Source organism: Brachycentrus maculatus, unplaced genomic scaffold (assembly GCF_059751285.1).
Source record: "Brachycentrus maculatus isolate JH-2025_06_01 unplaced genomic scaffold, ASM5975128v1 h1tg000071l, whole genome shotgun sequence".
Taxonomy (NCBI): Eukaryota; Metazoa; Arthropoda; class Insecta; order Trichoptera; family Brachycentridae; genus Brachycentrus; species Brachycentrus maculatus.
The window spans coordinates 355,629-371,116 of NW_028280825.1; the positions used below are offsets into that span (position 1 = coordinate 355,629).

At 31.6% G+C, this 15,488-nt stretch overlaps 1 protein-coding gene across 1 annotated transcript in view; it reads right to left on the bottom strand.

Annotated features, from left to right (window-relative positions):
• Positions 1-3,466: 3,466 nt before the first annotated feature.
• Positions 3,467-15,488, bottom strand: part of LOC148311150 (uncharacterized) — a 34,055-nt gene continuing 22,033 nt past the window's right edge. The window contains exons 5-7 of the mRNA XM_088257109.1: positions 10,381-10,548; positions 8,409-8,508; positions 3,467-4,574 (exon numbers count right to left, since the gene is read on the bottom strand). Coding sequence (XP_088113235.1) covers positions 4,468-4,574; positions 8,409-8,508; positions 10,381-10,548 — 375 coding nt within the window. The 3' untranslated portion in view covers positions 3,467-4,467. The remainder of the gene's footprint in view (positions 4,575-8,408; positions 8,509-10,380; positions 10,549-15,488) is intronic.

Genomic DNA, 15,488 nt, shown 5'->3' on the forward strand with positions numbered 1-15,488 from the left:
TTTACAAAACATTTATAAGAAGGAAATTGTTTTACTTACAATGCAATACATATTTTTAACAATTGTGTTTATTAAATTAACTGTGTAACGGAAAAAGATAGCCATTTGATTTCAATGATTCGGTTAATATTAATAGAAACTGTTTTTACAATTCGCTGAAACGCATCATTTATTTCGTGTTAACAAATCACTGATCGATTTGATATGTATGTTTAATAAGTTATACCATATAAAGTTTATAAAGTAATATTGTACAATTCATAGATTAAAGTCTTAAATTGAAGTCATTGGCCACATATGATTTATTTAAATATAAAAATACAACACTTGTATAAGACCACTATTGAGTTTATTGATGTAATCACTACTAGTTTCAATAACTACTAATGTTCTTATCAATGGGTGAAGATACAAACAGTTTGTTTTTTCACCCGTTGTTAAAAATATCTGTAGTTATCGAAACTAGTCGTGTTTAAATTGTAAATGAAAACATTTATTTTTTACCACTTAAGCTATATTTATTTTAGCGACTAGTCGTTTCTGAAATTAGTTTCAGAAACTACAGATGCTTATTTCTTCAGATCTGATATAAACTCTGAATATATATCAGTTTATATTCCGACCTGAAGATATAAGTATCTGTAGTTTGTGAAACTAGGAGTTAAAATAAATATAACTCAAGTGGTAAAAAAACAAATGTTTTTATTTACAACTTAAACACGACTAGTTTCAACAACAGGTGAAAATACAAACTGTTTGTATCTTCACCCATTGATAAGAACATCAGTAGGTTTAATAAGTGGTAAAAAACAAGTGTTTTCATTTACAATTTCATCATGTCTTACCACGAAGTGAATGCTGAAACAATAAATAAAACAGTTGTGTTTACATTAATAAAATCATAATATTTTTATTTTTAAATCATGTTATTCCACAAAGTTAATGCCAAATTAATAAATATTCGTATACACTGGTTATTTATTATAAAAAATACGTAACACAATACACTTAAAAACAAATTACAACTATTTATTTTTACAATAAGTAATTTCAAAAACATATGGTGCGTACATTTTGTTTATACAGTTAATCGAATTTATTTTCTGTGTTCATTATTCATTGAGGGTATTACAAGTTATCCAAATGTATTATTTTCAGTTCATTCACTATAACGTAGAGTCCAGTCCTAAAATAAATATGTTTTTAGCTTTTTCACTTGAAGATCTAAAACAAAATATTGAAGTACAATTGACCCCCCTATAGCATCTAATAACATTTACCACCTATAACGTTCCCTCCGAAAACGTGGTACCTATCTTAACGTTGTAGGGGGTTCACTGTATTTGATTAAATTAAAATTTTAAAAGAACTTTATATTACTTTCAAGATATACTTGCTATGTTCTTAAATATCACGGATATTGCGTTCATTGCATACTTACAGCAATTATATATAGTCAGCATTGTGGAACCTGCTCTACTAATGCTAATGCCACAAATTGTCATTTGAGTGACCATAACATATCAGATTTTTTATTATTTATTTATGGCAGACAATTGTTTTCATCCATCTTTTGCCAACTCTATGCTTCACTTCTATACAGGGTTCGAACCAGGGTACTATTGTGTACTGCCAGTTTAGATTTCACTGATTGGGTTTTATTTGCTATAACTGAATTTAATGCACCATTCACTCTCCTTTCTATACCAATATCAACCTTTCCATTCCTAGAAAACATACTTCCCAAATAAACGAAATCATCTACCTGTTCCTGTACACTGAAGGCAGTCGAAATATGTTTTCTCAGACGAATGTGCGGAAAAACGTTGTATGATATATGTTCGAATGGTCATATAAGGAAAAAATGCAAGGCTGAGATAAGTATCATCGATAAAATTAGGAAAGGATTGTTGACATTGTTTGGGTATATGAACCGAATGAGTAAAGAAAAGACAGATTTACTAAATGTTTTCAGTACATAAAATAATTTATGTATTAAATGATAAATCAAACACAGATTTGACAGTTATATTTTATTGTAAAAAAAAAACACATAAAAATCAATATTGTAACAATTGTTTCGCCTAGTTATGGTATTTTCAAAAGAATGCGCCATGACTAGGCGAAACAATTGTCACAATATTGATTTTTATATGTTTTTTAACAATAAAATACAGCGTGTTTTATTTAACATTTGAATCATAAATTAAAATGGAGTTCTACAATTTAAACGCCAAATCAATAACTACATAAAATAATCATAAATCAGTTTTCATAATTGGGTTGTAGAAAATTTATACATGTTTCGATTTAGATCTTCATGTAAATTAGCGTTATAATATTTATTTAATGATAACCATGCTTGCAATACTCTCAATTTCTTTTTTATTATCCTTATATTAGCAGACACTGACGTATGTGCTCGTATTTCTTAAATAATTTAATATTTTTTCACTCACATTTTTTAATAGTACAGAATATATATACACAATACTATTTTTATGAACTCGCACAATTTTCAGAGCTCAGTAGCGCCACTGATGAAAAACCCAAATTATTTTCCTCAAAAATAAAGAGGGGATTTTTAAAAATGTTATATAATTTGTAAATTATATGCTTACAATGGTTTGCTTTATTTATCATAAACCAGAACAGAAATAGATAAATAACTTGCATACACATAAATACTTGTTTTGATATTAATAAAATAGCAAAAGAGGACATTTTTCTTCGGATATTTTGGGAAATCAATAAGTTAGTGCTTTATACAATGAACGACTAAAATAAAATATTGACTACGTTATGGTTCAAGTAATTTATGAATTGTCAGTAAAAACATGTTTTAAAAATATGAGTATTATTGCTCGAATTTTCAAATTCTTTAAAATTTATTTAAAATTCAAAAATGAAAGGTACTGAACGATATTTTTCAGATCATTTCAATTTTTATTTGAAGTTATTATAATTCAAATGAACTTTTGTAAGAAATACAATGTAAATTAAATCGTAGTATTACTTTAATGTTTTTTTTATAAATCACACCACCTTATGAAAAATTGAAATTGAAGAAATCCTACTTCAAACTGGTTCCATGAAAATAGTATAGCCATTTTAGTCTTAAGTTTGGGGTGATAAAAATCAAATAAACAAATCAAAATTAGCAAAATTAAGTAGATATTAAAAACTCATCCATTTGCATTAGATTTTCGAAGCTCTTCAGATGCTGTATTGTTTTGTTGATTTTCATTATATCTAAGGTCCACGTTGACATAGGCATAATAACCCAGAAAAACGTTATATGCCTCCGAACAGCTTTGAAAATCTTATCAATATATTCATTAACCATTTTATGAAAAGGGGTAATGCAACCTTGAATTGGAATCACCCCACCCCTGGGCAAAGCTGAGGGTATTAGAATTTTCCATTTATTTTCTTGTATGTCATTTACTTTTGTTTACAATTTAGATCAAAGTTTCACTGTTCCAGCGCTCACAACAAAATGCATACGAGACTTTATCGATTTATACAAGTTTTAGCACTGGCTCCAGACTGAAAAAGAAATACGTAAAACGTCGATATAACGGACTTCTATATAACAAACATAGGATATAACGGACAAAAAATTAGATCGAATTTTTGACTAATCGTCAGATAACGAAGTTCAGCTATATTATACGCACTATCGCAATTTTAAAGAGAAATACTGCCAATTCGAATAAATACAAGTTTGTAAAACCACCACCAAATTTTATAGAAGTATCCCAGTATAAGCAGTACAATTTTGTTTCACATTTTCTATAAATTTAGCAACTTAGTTCATTAAACAGACAAAAAAAATACTTTGCAAGAAAAGGTCTGTCAGGAAGCCTAAATGCTTCTGTATCAGATCTGAGAATGCGGTGGGACAACAAAATATCTAAATACAGTGTTTATATGTTTTGAAAAATGTTTTGATTTATTTTAAACCTATTTTTATATAATGGACAACCCCTCCCTTCAATTAGTCCATTATATCGAAGTTTTCATGTTTGGTTTAAGCCTGATGGAAAAAGTAAGAAATAAAGATATCATGAACATAACCAAAATAAATGATATCATGGATTCCCAGACATATTGCAAGGCAGGACCCCACAAGATGAACCCCATTTTTTTAAAATGGAGAATCATAGAGGCATCTGCAGACCCCAAAAGAGATAGCCCGACAACAAAGCCTCTGTGGAGAGTAAGAACTGGCTGCAAACAGCAAACGGCAGATGAAAATGGAAGGATAAAGAGGCCTTTATCAACAGTGGAAAACATAAGACAGTGAAGGTATAGGTTTGACTATAGTTGCATTTCCCCTTATTGCTAGTTAATTTGGATAGTTAATTTGGATAGTGGAGGGATAAGGGATCGGGAGAACATAAGGGCTCAGGGTAAGGTGAAGTCATCGTAGTAGTGGTCGGTGCTACCGGCGTGCAGCAACGATTATGTCTGGTACTGCAGCATGGGCGCCGCGAGGTTGGCGTGGTGCGAGCTGTTCATGCGCAGCGCCGACAGGCTCTTGTTGTACCACTCGTCCTCGGGACTCATGCCTGGAAGCACAAAGTAGTCTACAATATAGCGGTTTCTCGTGGACTCATCGCCTTTGAGGCACATTCACCTCTACAATACAGTCATTAATGGTTAATACATAATAATGTGTGTGCATATACATACATTGTATTCCTTAAAATACTTTTTTTTTTAATTTGCAGAGACCCACTAGCTACCTTATGTGACTTTTCGGTGGAGTATATATGTATACTAATATTCAGTTTTTTTCACTTCAAATTGGACGTTTTACAAAACAAATTGGACTTATACTTATAAAACTTGAGAAATATTGTATTTAAAAAAAATCTTAAAAATATATTCATATTAGTACTACATATACCGTCAGTATGAATATCTGACCACACCTTCTATTTATAAGACTAGCAAGTGCGTTAGTCGCCAAGTTGGCAAGCCTGCGCGGCGCACTGTCGTAGTCTGTGGGCGCGATGTGTACTAAAGTTTTCAGACAAGATTTTCACAACTTTGAATACTGCTTGACTCATGAGTACTGCTTTGAATATATTTAAAAAAATCTATAATCTATAAAAATTAATATCTAATATGTGGGTATTCTGAAAATGTGAAGGACAAAAACAATATACCTAACTGACTGTGACTACATGTGTTTTGCTTTTTTAGGCGTATCTAATATGAATGACGTTAGAGCGAGGGATACATATATATATATATATATATATATATATATATATATATATATATATATATATATATATATATATATATATATATATATATATATATATATATATATATATATATATATATATATATAAGATGCGACGCGTGAAGCGGGAAACCAGATCAAAGGATATGGCACATAATAAAAAAACGGGGACATAGTCAGAGTCCGAGAAGGGTTTAAGGCCGAGGGACAGGACTCCCAGACAGGAGATTGCCTATTTCACGGGGAATGCCTCCAGAGGACCGAATTTCCTCATCTTATTCTTGAGATCCGAATCTTAGGTGGGCAGGGGTGGCTGTTTACATTAGGGAGGGGCGCTAATAGGCGACATGACCAAATCCAGGGACACGGACTTAATCTCAGAAAATCAAATCAGTCTCGGTTTTTACCGTTGGCCTTTTTATAATTGTACCGTTTTTACCGAATGAATCGATCAAGATCGCGTAATTAATTTCTTCGCTAGTAGTTTTATAAAAGCGAAATTCCTTTTTTACCATTTCGAAATTACACGATGCAATAAAGCCATAAAAAGAACTCACAAAAAACAATTACATCGAATTTTTGTATAAATCTAGTTAACTCATTTTTTTATACATAAATTTAAGTAATATTTTATCATTTGAGATAAAAATTCTTTTAAATGCAAATCTGTTCTCTTTACTGTATTCTATCGAAAGCTTAATTAAAGTCGCGACAAAACGTGACAAATCCTGTGCTAAACCAGTACGAAATCATTAATCGCACCAAAACGTAAAAATTTTACAAGCTAGAATTCCTGATTACTTAAAATCATTTACAATTAAGTGTCGGGCTGTGATCCCGTGGTAAGTGTCGCGGACTCTTAAGTTAGAGTTTCTCGGTTCTAACCCACTCTACCACGATTTGACACTTCTAATAATGAGCCGCTTACAGAAATAGTATGAAATTAAAATATTTGTGTAAATAATGGAAATGTGACGTTTTGGTGAGGACCTCCACATGTAACCAACGAGCATCGGATGTCGGCGTGTACGACCCGCGAAATATTTTCGCAATATCGTCGCGACCGATTTCCGAAAGAGATTGTGCCGTTCCGAAATTGCGTTCCGTTCAGTTCGCCGGTGTCCCCCGGGCGTTTTCACTTTTCCGGCAAAGCGCGCCCTCCGCTGCCACCCCGAGCCGCCATCTTCCCGCGTAATAAGAAAATTTCCACTACATTTGCCGCGCCAACGTGTGCTGGCGTCTTGGCAAATATCCTATTTCCTGGCTAGAGATTGCATCTTACAGAGACGGCGATCTGAGGAAATGTTCCTATAGGAAGTATACGCCACTACACTGCCTCTCTGTCTTAGAATACATCAAGGGACTCTAGGATTTTTTTCTGAACAGTGATATGTCATAGCAAATAGATCTGAGGAAACAATAATCAAATTACTTCAGGTTTTTTTTTCTGTTGGCCCAGTGAGATATTCCTCGCCATAACACATCATTATTCAGTTATTCTTTCCCTGTCCAAGCGGCCAGACTATGGAATGAATTACCTCTCCTTGAAAAAAAATGCACCCTCTCTAATAACTTTTAAGAAACGTCTGAGACTATCTACGATTAGAATCCTTATTATCCATCAAACCTCATCCCTTAGTTTTTTACCTCTATCTCCTTCCCTAAACTCCCTTTTTCTTTTACCTTCCTTGTTATCATAAATTTGTAATTTATGATTTTTTTAATGTTGAAGTACCTACTATCTACCCTCTGATTGCAAACAGCTATATACGGTATCAAATGTTTTGATCAATTTTGTTTTTGGTTGGTTGGAAGATATAACTTTTTAGCAATAAGCCCGCCAATGTACTTATTTCTTTTCCGTACATGAATTTTAAATAAATAAATTTGTAATTTATATACATAGTATACAGTTCCCAGGGAAAATAATCAAACAAAGTTCATTATACATTATAATATTCAAACAATGGTCAGTGGAATGATGTATATATCCAATATGTTCCTATAAGAAGTTTACACTTCTGCCTCTGTCTAAGTTAAAAAATAAACTTTTTCTTGTAATAATAAATAAATATTTTATGGTTTATTATTGAGATGCCTTTTTATTATTATTATTTTGCATCTAAGAATACATCAAGTGACTTTAGGATCTCTTTTTTTTCTGTTTGTAACAGTGATAAATATCATTCACTGTTGCAAATATATCCTTCACATTACCGTTCGCCTCATAAAACAAATTTATCAGGATAATGTAGTTGAAAATAGAAGCAGAGAAAACTTGGCATTATCAAGACAAAGCCAAAGCCAAAAACAGAGCTAAAAGTCTGTTATCTTTGCAAAGAAATAAAAAAAAATCCGTAGCAAATGTGATCACATCGCAACCCTGTCGTATTTTTTTATTATTATAATATTATTTTATAAAAGCTGTACCCGGCTGCGCATTGTTGTGGCTCACTTTAGTTTAATGGAAAATAAATTCAATAGAGAGTAAACATTTCTAAAACGTTTGTTTTCATGATGCTTAGGAAGCAATGTAAATATAAAAAATGTTAGAAACAGCAATATAATCGGAAACATTGAAAATTCCATGTGACAGCATTTGTCAAGAAGTACTCTCTGCCATGAGCATTTTTTTTATTGCATATGTATTGTTATTACGTTCAACAGATAGCGCTGCCATTGCGGTCGAACAAGCCGTTTGATTTTTTTATTCGTATACCTGTCACATGTACAGAAAATTGTTATTTAACATAATATGTATTTGAGTGTTATGTTATGTCAAAAATTCAAACCAATTGGTGAATAACTTTAGGAGATTTAAGGTTTTGAACAAAGGAATATTTACATTTTTATTTATATAGATTAGTATTTCAGAATCATTTTTTGTTATTTAAACTCAAATGATATTTGAAACATTTTTCAACTTTCCAAGCTTTTTCATTTCTTAAAGAGTAATTTCCGTAATAAATGAAATATAGTATGTTAATAACATTTTAATTCATACCAAATCTCAGTCTGTAAATTAAAGATAGTTTAAAAATATACATAAAATATAAAATTATAATAAAGTAGGAATGCTGAGTTATGATATCAATTTAATAATGAAAAATGCTTAGATTAATGATTTAAAAAGATATTTAATTCTTACCCATTGCGTCTTGTCTCATTCCCGCCACCGCGCTCATGTTGGCAGCACTGTGACTCATAGAAAATGGTTGAGACATTCCGGGGTACGAGGAAGCTCCCATCTATAATGAAAAATACACAGTTTGTAATTGTTTTTACTCTTTCACGGGATTATTTCCTGGGTATAAAAACTGTGTGAAAAATAAGAAATGAAAACATTAAAAAATTCTTTTAAACATCGATTCGGAGTAGAAAAAATAATTCAGTATATTTGTTCCGTTAAAGGTTGATCTTTTCTTTTTGACATCTCATCATAGATGAAGAAGGATATAGAAATATAAATATTTATAGGCTAGTCACGTGATCACTTTACACACGTGTAACATTCACCATTCAACCTATGCTTAACGACCACACTACCCAAATATGACGGTCGTAAGCCCCGTAAATGCGCAAACTTCTATATTATTCTTCATCTATGTTAAGATGTCAAAAATCATATAAAAATAACTTCTAATTGGAGATAATCTAGATTTGTGAACGAGTATTTGGACACACTCAAAATGTTGTACATTAATATTCATTAACTGATAAGCATATTTTATCTGGTAAATAATAAATAAATTTTGGCGACACGGAAATGGGGTAGTAATATATTTATGTATGCCGCGTAGCACGTTCATAAATTAATGCGTGTTTGTGGATTTGAATCGATTTATTTGATAATCACTGATGCCGGCGAACCGACCCTCACTGCGACGGATTAATCAGTCGGTCAATGAATACACTGAATTAAAACTATTCAGTTTCCCATGAAAATTCGATAATAATAATTAGTAATCGGACGATGAAAATATGTTTGCGGCAAATGCGCCTCGCACCGCGTCGACAGGCGAATAAACGTTGCATAAAATCTATAATATGTAATTAGATGCATTGAGGTGTGAATAAAGCTAATTATAAAAATTCAATTAATTATGTGAATTGGACGAATAAATTAAAATAATTGAACCGACATGTTTATTAACATGTCCGCCTCCGTAGTGTAATGGTTAGCGCGTTTAGCTACCGTGCTAGAGGCCTCAGGTGCGATCTCCAGGGGAGTCAAAATAAATAAAATTGTCTTTTTACTCTTCTTTATTTGTGGGTTACAATCTGTGTGATGATTGATTCGCTTCTTTCATGGTCAGTCTCCACCCGTTTCTATTCTTCGCTTGAAAAATAGTGTTTTTTTTTCAAAAGTAAATACGTCATCTACACATCACACATAACATTTTTGATAAATGTTTGGATTATTATTTTTGAAGTATGAATTTTTTCATTATTCATTTCAAACTATATTTCTCACGTAAAATTATTAGCTTTTTAGATGCCGATATAATAAATTACTAAAGTGGGACACTATACTTGTGTAATTCATTAAAAAAGAAAGCATAATTTAGTTAAACCCAAACCATTTTAAGACAATGATAAACCATTTTTAAGAAAATGATAAACCTCAACCCATTTATAGAAAGGTACTGATAAACCTCACACATTTTTAAGAAAATATAAACCCCACCCATTTTTAAGACAATAATAAACCGTTTTTAAGAAAATAATAAACCTTACTCATTTTTTAGCAATGATAAACCTTTTTAAGATAGTGATAAACCTCAACCAATTTTTAAGACAATAATAAACCATTTTTTACAAAATGATAAACCTCGTACATTTTTAAGAAAATGAAGAACTGTTTCCCCTTTTTAAGACAATAATAAACCATTTTAAGAAAATAATAAACCTAACTCATTTTCAGGACAGTGATAAACCTCAACCCATTTTAAGACAATAATAAACCATTTTTAAGACAATAATAAACCATTTATAAAAAAATAATAAACCATACCCATTTTTAGGACAGTGATAAACCTCAACCTATTTTTTAACAATCAAAAACCTTTTTAAGACAGTGATAAACCTCAAGCCATTTTTAGGATAATAATTAAGCTCACCTGAGGGTAGCGGTTGATTGGAGCGGGGTGCGGATAGGGCTGGTACCCTCGGTAGCCCTGGATGTTTCTCATCATGCCGTTACACGAAGGGAGAACGGAAGGGGCGAGCGCTTTCTGTAGTTGCTTTTCCTGTTTTCTATATTTCGCGCGACGATTTTGAAACCAAACCTGAAAAAATCAATACGATAAAATATCAAACCTCATGAAAACTCTTTGATTGAATTTCAGTGCCTTATATGATATTTGTTGACACATACAAAGACCAAAAAATAAAGTTATATTTTTAGTTACAACAACTTGCGTGTGTCTAAATTGCTGTTCATAAATCTGGGTTTCTCCACTTAGGAGTTATTTTTACATTTCGATATCTCAACATAGATGAAGAAGAATATGGAAGTCTGGGGTATTTAGAGGGCTATCATAGGCTGATCACTTTGTATAAGTATAACATTCACCATTGTTCCCATTATTGACAACCACATCATATAAAACGTTAAAAATCCAATTATTATTTTAATAATCATCTTGGTAGGTATGAAGTATTATTGTCGTAAAGGAGCATTTTTGGAAATCCGAAACGCATGCATTTTATATTGTGTATCGTAGAAAAATTATTTCGGATTATGAGTAAACGTGATATGGATAATTTCATTAATTAGTTCGTCAGTCACTTTGTAGCAATATCTATCCATTTTTAATTTTAAAATTAATATAAGTTAATAACACTTTCTCTAAAAATCTATTGCAACACATACATTTTAAGAAATAGAGGTATTTACCTTTTTTGTATTTTGATGTATTCTGCGTCATTATTATATTATGCATACGGTATTTAAAAATGATCCGAAATACGCCTACAAACGCGTCACAATAGATTTTAAGAAATAGTGATATTTACCAGGTAAATTTTAAGTTATAAAGGGGGTATGAATAGTTTTATGGAACGAATTAACGTTAGTAATTGTTCGTTAACAGAAGTAGTATTGTATTTATTTGTAATATTTACTCGTATAGATACTATAAGAAAACCTGGAAAACCCCCGCTGTAATTTCCCTACGTGTATGTGAATGTCTTTCATCTTGGGGTTATCTGACATACGCGCTCTTAACATTATGTAGGGGTGAAAAACAAGGGCGTGCAGGGGGCGGGACCTTCGCGCAGGGGAAGAAGGGAATACCTCAGCAAAGAGGAATGGGAGGGAGGAACATGCCTTAACGCTGAGGTGACGTCAGCCCGCCTGAATATGGGATTCTCTACGCAAAATGAAGACTTTGAGATGCAATCGGTGGCTTCGATAAATAAAATTTTTCATTTTTCTTTTTTCGCCGCCTTATCAGATCTTTCCGACGTTCTTGATCACTCTGAGAAAACTTTTCTGTCCCCCACTCTTCTTATTCCGGTCCAAACTCTCATATATCTCATCCAGGATATCTGCTTTCTTGCAACTCCTCGACTTCCTTCAATTTTCCATCACGAAACTCGTAAAATAGTATACATCCTACTCTCATTTTTAATTACGATATGAAAATACTCAGGTATGTCAAATACTTGAATATGGTCAGGTTATGAGTCGAAATAAACGGCGGGTAAATATGAAGGGATGCATGAATGTGGAAAATGCGAAGAAAGTTTGCTAAGACAGAGTGGTGTGGCGTTCTATTCTCTATGCCTAAGAAAAGCGGCGCGATGGTGAGTTAGTTAAGTTAATTAGTTTTTCATATTTTTTTAAAGAATATTCTCAATAAACAAATAATGAAAATATCTATTATAATTCTTCTCCTGATCCTTATTCACACGTAATGGTGAAAAAAGCGCTTCATCGGGGCGATACAGTTCTAACTTTATCATTAATCTCACGAAGAAAAGATGATCAGTACTGTATTCGAGGTTCCAGTCCAGGGTAATATTAAATTTATGTTAGAACTTAATATCAGTAATACTTATTTATTTTTACTCTTTTATCAACGGAATCCAGGTAGCCAAACACGCTAATCAATAAAAGAGACGGAATTTTAAATTTGAAACATTTAGACACGTTGAAAATATTTAATTGTCAGTGTACTGAAGATCGATATATCTACTCTGGTATACTTAGCCAAAAACGTGTCCGTCAATATATCGACTATGAAGCCAGTGCATTTTAGCGGTTGAGCTGAAAATTTATGTCGCACCGTTCGTGTTTCTTAAGTTTCAATTCATCATACATTAACAAATAAATAAATTTTACAAATTTTTGTTGAAAATATTAATTTATTTCTAAATAAATCTATTTTTTTATCCTTACTATGTTTACTATATTTGAAATGGACAAATTTTCCAAAAAAGCCTTCATCAATTTTAGCATACACACAAGAAAAATCTCAGTACTAAAATGGTAGTAGTTTTTTTTGTGAAATTTTAGGCGTTTTTGTTTTTGGACCTACATGAAATAAAAATAAACTAATACTAAGAAACAACTTCTATCTCTTCTTAAACCTTCAACGACTCAAGAACACAACTCTAAAATTTAGACTTAGTTTCACTTACAGTGTTTGAAAATTATGCGGAATGTATCAAAACACGTGTCACAATAGATTATAAAAAAAGTGGTATATACTAAGTAAAACTAAATAAAAATGGATAGATTTTACAACAAAGTGACTTCCGAATCAATATTTTTAAAGGAATTACCCGCAACGCCTCTATTTTAGAGGCTTGTCTGGGATAGGGAAGGTAGGTAAATGTAAAAAATACATCACAAACAACCAGACCAATCGAAAATAAATATATCTTGAATCAATTTTGCAACGTCGGGAATTGAACCCGCGATGCTAGTTTTGCAGTCGAGCGTCTACCCAACTATGCCATACTACGAATTATTCTTATTATAATTCATATTATATGTGTCGTTTAATTGCAGTTTCCAACGCGTGGGCACCGCCGGGGTCTAGCGCGAGGGTCGTAGCCCGAGGAGGGTTATGTTGCCTTAAGAAGCGGGTGAAGGGAAGAAAAATGGGATGAGCGCTAACTTCGTTACGGATCCATTTGATGGGATTTCACTCCACCCCTGAGCCCGGAGGGGGAGGGGTCGGGGTGAGATCCGCCCCCAATAGGGGACCCCTTGTGTTGTACTACGAACGTTAATTGAAAGTTTTCTTTACTTCAACTAGCGGAGCTGGAGAGAAACCAAACGAAATGCTTGCTAGAAGTAAACTCAACATTTCAAAATTTAGATTTACTTCGTAGAAAAGTTGCGAACTAGCTTTCTATAGCTAATGTACGAGTTAACAAATTATATACGAAATAAATATATTGTCTAGTTAAATATAATACATGAGGTTGTTAAAAAGTTGCTGTCATTTGCAACAATCTACCTTTGTGGACAAGGCTTTTCCACTCTAATGAACATAAAAACGAAGTACAGAAACGATTAAACGCCGAAGATTTTATTCAAATTGCTCTTATATAAAAAAAATCCCAATTTTTAAGTAATCAAACACAAAGCAACATAATTTCTCCAAAAACTGAAAAGGGAACCTGAAAACCTGAATTTTTGTTTGATTCAATTTGAAAATTTTATTTTGTTAATAATTTTTATTTGAAGCACCAACTTTGTGATTTTCCATTTTATAATTCAAATGTAACATTGTTTTAAAATCACTATAAATATTTTATTATAACTTAATTTTAATGTCTACCGGTTTTGAAGCTTGAAGTATTAATCAGTCTTGAAATCAGAGCTGTTCTGTTAGCTCCGAAACCGGTAGACATTATAATTAAGTTATAATAAAATATTTAAAGTAATTTTAAAACAAAGTTGTATTTAATTATAAAATGGAAAATCACAATGTTATTGCCTTAAATATAAATTAAAAATATTTTTTCCTCTCATCCTTTTGAATCTTTATTATTTATTTAAAACATTTATTTGAAAAGTGATATTTTTAATTAAACAATCTCCTTTTTCTAACCCTTATGTTCACTTAATGGTAGATAAGGAACTTCATAGCATCGACACAGCGTGCGCATTTCTAATGTTCCAATTCATCAATAATATTCACTAATAAACGAATTTCACCAATTTGAAAAAAATAAATACTTTTTTTGTAAATACTTATTGTTTTTGCTCTTACGATGTCCACTAAATTTTAAATGGACCATTTTTGTAATAACAAAAAAAATCAGCAAAATCACACATATGAGAAAAAATTTCAGCAACTGAATTTCAGCAGCAAATGAAATTTTATTTCGGCATTCGAAACTCTTTGGTTTCCATACAAATAATATATTTTTCACTAATTAAATTGGTACGACTATTGTTATAATAAGCCTTTTCCTACAATTCAAGTATTTTTTAGTTTTTTTTATTAAAAAAGGTTTTAATTAAACTTTTAACCAAATAACATAAATATTTTCTTCATAAGACTGGATATATATTTGAACCATTTGCCATTTTTTGATGGTTTGAATTCGAACCCCGTATATATTCAATAAATAAAGGTATCACTTGCAAAATTTTAATTCTTAAGTAAATGAGGAAAAAATGTAAATTATTTTGTCAAAACTCATACTGTTTTGAATACTTTTCGAATTTTAACTCTAGGTATTATTTAGAGATGGTGTTAAAATGCTTTTATTATTTAGGAATGTAGCTTAAAACTAATTTCGGACGTAGATTTTTTTACTAATATTTGACAACAAAAGAAATGTGTTGCCGTTGAATGAAATTAGAATTTAACTTCTTAGTTTTCTAATACGTTAGGCAAGTACCTAAGTAAGTACTTTTATATCGTTCTCTAAAGCCGAGAACTTGAGAGAAACGGCTTTCCTGACATTTAAATTGAATTACACGTTCGATTTTGCTCAATATCCGTCCTTTCTACAAGCGGAACAATTACTTCAGTTGATGATTTTTCTTTTTTGGTCCCCTTTAAAGAGAACATCTCTCTTCTCTATGTAAAGGTTTCTTTTGGTAACGAACGGTAATAAAAGTTAGAAGCTATCTGTCGGCGAAAACATGAATTTTGAGAAAACTAATTCCATCGTCTAGTCGCTGTGTATTGGAAGGATTTAAAAAATACATAACTTATGATATTTTAATTTTTTCTGCCGCTTCGATAGTGAAATG